Source organism: Corvus kubaryi, unplaced genomic scaffold (assembly GCF_017639235.1).
Source record: "Corvus kubaryi isolate FWS band 111438036 unplaced genomic scaffold, C.kubaryi_AGA036_p1.0 134, whole genome shotgun sequence".
Taxonomy (NCBI): Eukaryota; Metazoa; Chordata; class Aves; order Passeriformes; family Corvidae; genus Corvus; species Corvus kubaryi.
The window spans coordinates 5,551,328-5,558,752 of record NW_024580668.1 but is presented as its reverse complement, the minus strand read 5'-3'; the positions used below and the strand labels follow the sequence as shown (position 1 = coordinate 5,558,752).

The following is a 7,425-nucleotide window of genomic DNA, read 5'->3' as shown; positions in this document are numbered from 1 at the left end:
GTGGCTGACAGCAGCAGCCCTGTTTCCCGTGAAGACACAACACACAGGGATCCAACTCCATTTAATGAGCTTTGTAACCCACTTGGACACAAGGTGGTTTGAAATAAGTCGAACAACACTCAGCTAGTCAAGGATTCTTTTAAGTAATGCCTTTAAGCTTATACTCAAGCATACAAAGCATAAATTTTACAAATTAAAAACAATAAAATCACCCTGGAATAATGTAGTGGCTTTTCCTGTATTTACAAGGAGTGGAAAGGAAGCAGAATTATTTTCAATTTTTCTTGCAATGTGGGTGGAAGAAGCTGAAAGTGTTTCAATGAAATCATCTTAAAGAGAGAGAGGTACTTCACCTGGCTCGAAGGTGTATGTTTGCCTCTTCAAAAGTCTTGAGAGGAAATGCTTTACTCAAAATTCTGCTGTTAAGTTTCTGTGCAGCAGCCTCTGCTTTTCCAGCTATATAAAATTAAACAGTTCAGTAAGTATTTCTCAATGTACCACCACAACGTCATCTTCAGGGAAGCCTGTGATCCCCCACCCTTCACAAATCCCTCCTTTGTACAACAGAAGCAGCCACAGCTCAGCTTAGATTTGACAGGCAGAAACAAAACATGGGAACAGCAAAGACAGTTACAGGGAGGTGATGGCTTTGGGAAAAGGAGGGAGATTTGTAACCTAATCAAAACACACTTGCTATGCAGCCTTTCTGCAGAGGTGTAAGACAGGATATTTTACAATCCAGCTTCTCCACATCCATAGCATAAATAAAAAAATCCTATTTGCTTTTACCAAAGGCAAGGCTGGGGGAGGATGAGTGCACCACCTCTAATGACCAGATCTGTCTGCCAACGTTGAGTTTGGAACAAATCTTCTTACAAAAGTTATTTTCATAATGTTCTAAATTCAGTGGAACAAAATATGTATTTTTACACTAAAGCAAACTGATCAAAGTGGCATTTAATAGTATTTGTTAAAGTGGTTATCTAACAAAAATGGGTTAACAAAAGCCCATTCATTAGTAGTCTCCAAACAAGACACCTCTCATGCATATGACAAAAATTCATTTGTGTACTGAGACGTCCGTTTACTGTGTACAATATTTCCATAAATTATAATATGTTTCACAGCCCCTACCATTCAAGAATATTTCGAACAGATTATATATTATATTTGTATAAGCAAACTATTTTATATACACTAATATAAAGATCCTTAGAAGTACCAATATCACTACCTTTATGCTTTCTCTAAAATGCATAGCTTTCGAATATCTTCTTGCAGTTACCAAAAACTTTACAGATTAAAGCTGCTTATCAATGTGGCATGTTCATAAAAACAAAGTGAAATAGTTCTAGACTAATTTTATATTAAACCCCTTAAAAAACGCATTTATTTTTTAATGGAAAAAAACAAGCTAGTGGAAATTCAAGTAATCTATGCTCAATCATTGCTCAAATACTCTATGGAATTAAGGTAGCGTTCTAGGAGGACAGTGAACTTCTCACCCAGGGCTGTAATACTGCATTTCTCATGGAGAAAAATGCTCATCATGCCACAAAACCGCACCACTTTCCACTTCACCCGGGAGAAGCTTTACAGGAGATTCAACAACACAAGTGTCAGAACAAAGGAAAAGCGGATCAGTTCTACATGAAGAAATTAGAGCTATTCCAGTTTTGTTTCTGCAGTTTGTTATTAAACAAAGTTACATTAACCATACAGTTTCTCACAAACTAAAAGTTATACATGGTTTTCAGACATCAACCGACTTCAAAAAGAAAAAAAAATAATTAAAAAAACCCCAAAACAACCAAACCCACAACTGTTAAAAGTCTGGTGTTAGAATAACCAGTCTGGGTGAAGGAAAGCCAGACTGCTGCCGTAGTTAGGGGGCTACTGATAGCTTGTTTGTTATATATAAACTTGAAGACCTCCCTACCACAAATGCCTCAAAGTGAAGAACAGAACGATCAGTAAGAAATGGGAACAAATGATTTTGTTACATCCATCATCTCGCTTAACCTTGGCGCTCTGCATCTCTCACAGCTGCTTAACAAACAATGGCTTCCCCCCCAAAATAGCTACACAAGCAACAGTGTTCACAGTAATGCAATCAGTAACAGGTTTTGTTAGTTCCCCTAAGCCAGGTGTATCTGCAAAGCTTTATACAGTTCAATGCGTTAAGTATTCCAGTAAAATTAAGTGGAAACTAAGTTTCATTCTACAGGGTAATATCTACCATACAAGACTAGATTATGTACAGTATGGGACTGGTGTGACAACTGCCAGTGTCTCATGATGTTAAACTGTTTCACTCGTCAGCTCGCTCTGTGCTCAGCAAAACTTGATATATAGACCTAAAAATCTAGAGATAGATTTGGCAAGATTAGTGCTTCCTACCACTGGGTGTAAACCAGTGTGCAGTGCTGCAATCGCTCAACCAGAACATCCCATACCCAGAAGATTACAATTTGTTGACTTGAAAGTCTGGACTTCACATGTAAAACATTAAAACTATAGTTCTAACTGGAGTGAGGACAGTCAGTAAACAAATACAGATGAGGATGAACTGCATCTCTTCAGAAAGGTATGGAAGAAGTGAGAAAATGCAAATTTCTGATTTTAGACAGCCCTGCTTTGCTTAGCTCAAGGCATAAAAACAGCCCAAGTAGCTCTAAAACTACAGTTCTTACTCAGCAAGCATGAAGGCAGATCCTGCACAAGATGATGCATCAGAGGCTTCAACAAGCATCTCTCCCCACCACTTGATTTCCTAGCATAAGCCTCTCAGCTTACAGACATCCAGTGGCCTTCAAAGCTGTAGCAGCCACCTGGAATTGCTGCAAATTTAACATAGAGGGGAAAAGGCCCCTGTTAAAAAACCCCCTCAAGTGCCGCTGGGGCCATTTTGGTCATTGGTGAATATTAAGAAAAAGCCTATTTCCATCAATACTCCTCCTGAAAAGATGGGTCACTGATCCATTATGAACATAGCTCTCACCATATAAAGCACCAAAAAGTCAAACAAGGAAGAAAACCAAACCAAAACAAAAGTCCTTAAATTATGATTTACAAGTTTGTACACTATTTCCTAAGCAAAAGGTTGACCTTACTGCAAAGTTTATAGATGAAAATTTGACCAGTTACTTTTAAGGGGAATGTGTATCTGGCTATAACTTAAAGGTAGAAAATATTCACTGTTCTATATACACATTTCAAACAGGAGACAGTTAAACTGAACAGTTGCCAATATAACTCCATATTAACTCACTGGCCACTAAACTAGGCATCAGCAGCCAATTAGAAAGCTTGAGTTCTGTACTTTTAAAAATGCTATTTTTCCTGTCCTGTTTAATTGTTTTTTTTAAAAATGTATTATAGTGCATAGCCTAAGTCAGACTTCCAAAGAGATACAGCGCCTTTCAATGCAGTTTTTGCAGCATTTAAAAGGGACTTTTCTCCCTTCAAACTAGATGTTCATTGAAAAATCTGAATCGAGTGCTGTACTGTAGTAAAAATATTTCAGTCACAGACTGATATAAATGTATACTGTGCAGTACTAAGATTGTTTGATGTCCATCTGCACACATTTTACTTGGGCTCTTCGATCGTCCCCTTGCTGAGGTCTGTCATTTTGGGGTATTTCACTTTCTTCTGGTCCAGCTCATTTTGAGCCCACAGTAGTAGTTTCAGTAATTTTGCCAACTTGGGTGTTGATTCACGATTTTCATAGTCTAGAACAGCTTGATTAACCTCACTCCATACCTGGAAAAGAAAAACTGGAGTTCAGTGACAGTTTTCTTAAGATTAACACTGCTAAAGTCACATACACACTGGGAAGATCACACCTAGTGTGCTAATTCCTCACAAATGGCCAGGACAAAGCTCCACAGACTACAAGCCTGGAGAAAGCAATGAAGAGAGCCAAGTAGTTGAATACATTTGGAATATATTAACACCATTTTTTTAAATCTTGCTCAAGAAACACTTCTGTTCTTTTGCACATCACTATGTAAGTTTTTTCTAACCATTTCAAAAATATTTAGATTTCATTTTCATAACATACATATAAAAGACATCGGTTCCCTTTGAGAAAGGACTACCTTCTGTCGCTGCATCATGTTCAGCAAGTCTCCAAATGGTGATTCTTCGGGATTATCAAAGGCAAGCAGAGCCAGCGTGCGCTCCATTTCTGTCAGGCATTCCCTGCTCTCCTCCCCTTGTTCTGCTAATTGGGTCTGAGCAAATTCCAGAGCTGCCTCTGTCTCACGCTGCCGAATCAGTTCAATCAAATGCTGTTGCTACACACGAAAGACACAGCAATATTAGCCCAACAAATTAACAAATCTCCACTATTTCAAGCCTGGAAAATTCAGACACTGGTGTGTAATTTGAGACAAACACTAATCTGTAATTTGACAGTTTCAGGTCAATTCTTCTCAATGTGTGAGACAAGGAGCAGCATCTTGGCTGCAAAATTTACTGAAAAGGGGAACTTGGTGCTTTTGAGTAACAGGGTTTGAGAAGATGGGTTACTAAAGGAATTCAGAAACTGGAAGCTGGTAACTCACAGCCCACTGCTGTTACAGGTTTTTATGTTAATAACTGTATAGGGTGCCTCCTGCACCATGCCACAAAGTTTCCCATTGCTACAAAAAAATGCCAAGAACACCCACAATTGCATCCACGTTCAGTCACAAACCTCCCAACATAACCTTAATTTCTTCACTACTTTTCGCACTCTCTCAGCAAACTCTAAGACAAAGATAAAAGTTCGCCACCTGTCCTTACCTGCAAATGAAAGTAGAGATACCTGTTGGTATCCAGCAGCTCTGGATGAAGGCTGTTTATCAATGCAATGGCTTCCTGGATCTGTCCTTTTAAGATCATCTCGCGGATTTTTATTCTTTCATCCAGAGTCTCTAAATCCACACTGGGTTCAATTCCAGACTCCATCCGAAATTTCTCTGCTGCTTCTTTAAAGCCCTCTGAAATAGGAACATTTTACCCCTAGGATGTATTGTATGAAACACTTTAGAAGAAAACCCATCCGCTTAAATGAAAATATTTGAGAGATGCTTGTGCAATTTGAAGGTTTAAAGATTAACCCGAAATTGTGAAAAATTCCTCTCTATTTAAGTAGTTATTTATCCAACATGCATTTAAGAGCAAATGCTTAATTCATTCTGAACTCATGTACTCTCATTCTCCAGGGATGCAACTTGTAGTCCAATACCTTTTAACCTGGAAGCCTGTTTTATACTTAAAAAAAGCACTGTGCTTGTTACAAATTGAGATTGTTAAAGTCACATTTTCAAAACGTGGGAGGTTTTGCTTCACCCTCCAGCCCCAGATCTGTTTACACAGATCCAGCAGTTTTTCTGAGAAGAGAATACACAAGAAGAAATAATTTTGCTTTCTTCTATAGTATTTAAGGTCATAACAGCTCTTTTAAATCCCAGGTCTTGCTTTCATAGACACAAAACTGATTTATACCACCCACTAAGATGCTCTTCCTTCAGCCCAGAGGCTTCACCCACACTCAGTGTAAACAGGGGTGTAGATGGCTACAAAGGCCTCCGCCCTAGCACAGCTTCCTGGGATGGCATGCACCTAATTGCTAGGAACAACTCCTGACGAGGTCTGGGTTGTTCCAAGTATAAAGTCAGGCCATGTGCTGAAGGGGTTAATGTCCTGGTCTCAAATTATTTTGACAACAGTGCCCTTTCAGAGTTTATCTTTCTGCACAGTTAAAAACTTGCTTCTGATAGTTGTTCTTGCAGCTTTCAGACTGTTATTTAACAACAGCAACTTATCTTGAGCTGTTTCAATGGCACAAAAAAGGACACCATGGAGAAGCAGGTCATGTTTACAGCGTTGCAGAAAACACTTTGCTTTCTCTACCTTTTAGCAGAAGAGTTCAGGCTCATAAATGTCATTCGTATTCCATGAAAACTGCTCAGTCTCTGATTCTTTGTCAGTCTGCAGCTAAGAGAACACGGGAGCAGTTGCTGGCTAAGAGAAGCCAACAGCAATCATAAAGTCCTCATATCCCTTAGTTCCACTCCATCCAGTTCCATATTCTACCCCAAACTGTCTGATAAAGTATGTGACACACATTAAGAGCCTCCAGACATTACCACCCCTTTTTACCTGTGACAAGGTAGTTCATGATAAGGCGGTTCATGTCTGCTCTCTGGATATGTAAGTTATTAAGTTTTTCCATCCATTCATCTTTCGTGATTTCATCAGGTTTTTCTGCATAACTCATCCTGGACTCTAACTACAAAAGAAAAGCATCTCATTTAACATGATTCAAGAAAAAATAAGCTTAATGTGTGTAAGAACTGTGTTACTGCCATCTTTAGAGCTTCCTATGAGCTCTTTTAAATTAGTAATCCAAAACTGACCCTTTTATCTTAAGCTAGTTTTGCATTTTTTTCCTCCTCATCCCTGCTCTCTTCCATATCTATTTGCCAGACTCTAAAGCTGCTTTCAGAAATCTCAGAATAAAAAATTCAAATGCCATCTTCTTGTACTTACTCTTAAATCCACTCCATATAAATACTGCATAGAATTCACACAGGACATGCAGCATCACAGTGTGAAACCAGTGAATCAGAGTTTGACAGCCAGCCAGAAAGACTGTGACAAACACTTATAGCAATGCCTACGTAAACAATATCTGCTTTAAATTTGCACCCAAACTTCGGACAGCTCCATATATTGCACAGCTACAAAACTGTCCATGATACATTGCCCAGTGTACAACTCAAAGCCTTACACCAGCTCGGTTTCGCTGTCCCCAAAAGTTCTCCTGCCAGCTCTACTAAAACGTTATCTCCACTGTTTTTCTCGACAATATTTTTGTTCGGATTGGTAGGCAAAGCACTTTACCAAAGCCGCATTTAATGAATTCTACTTCCAAGTAACGACCACGGGGGCAACGAAAGGGGAGGACAGGCGACCACAACAACAGCAACCGGCACCGCCACCCCTGTCAAGCATCACGAAAGGCAGCGCGACTCCTCATCGCGAGCCGCTTCCAACAGGTTCTCCCTTCTCTAACCCGCGGCCGAGGCCGCCCCGCACCCGGCAACTCCAACAACGGGAGCACAACCCGCCCGGGCCCCGATCGCTCCCGGCCCCGCGTTCCGCCGCTCCCAACCGCGCTGGGGGAACGGGGCTCCCGCCGGCCCGCGCTGCTGTTGCGGCCCGGCCCGCTGCGAACCCCGCTTCCCCCACCGCCCCGGCCCGGCCCTGCGCGGGCCACAGGGACACTGGGCCACGGGAGCGCTGGGCCCCGCTCGCCACAGGCCCGGCGCCTCCGCAGTGGCCGCGGCGGGCGAGCTCCGGCCGGGCCGGCGGGTCCGGGTCAGGGTGAGGGCCCCGCTCCCGCCGTGCCCCGAGGCCGGCGCGGCCCCC

At 41.4% G+C, this 7,425-nt stretch overlaps 1 protein-coding gene across 2 annotated transcripts in view; it reads right to left on the bottom strand.

Moving 5' to 3' along the window:
* Positions 1 to 44: 44 nt before the first annotated feature.
* GID8 (GID complex subunit 8 homolog) overlaps positions 45 to 7,425 on the bottom strand; it is a 7,842-nt gene continuing 461 nt past the window's right edge. The window contains exons 2-6 of one of the 2 annotated variants that reach the window (XM_042046513.1): positions 7,070 to 7,089; positions 6,154 to 6,283; positions 4,792 to 4,988; positions 4,104 to 4,301; positions 45 to 3,765 (exon numbers count right to left, since the gene is read on the bottom strand). In XM_042046513.1, coding sequence (XP_041902447.1) covers positions 3,592 to 3,765; positions 4,104 to 4,301; positions 4,792 to 4,988; positions 6,154 to 6,271 — 687 coding nt within the window. In that variant the 5' untranslated portion in view covers positions 6,272 to 6,283; positions 7,070 to 7,089 and the 3' untranslated portion in view covers positions 45 to 3,591. Of the gene's footprint in view, positions 3,766 to 4,103; positions 4,302 to 4,791; positions 4,989 to 6,153; positions 6,284 to 6,897; positions 7,042 to 7,069; positions 7,090 to 7,425 lie in introns of those variants that run through there. The other variant, XM_042046522.1, reaches the window with a different exon arrangement.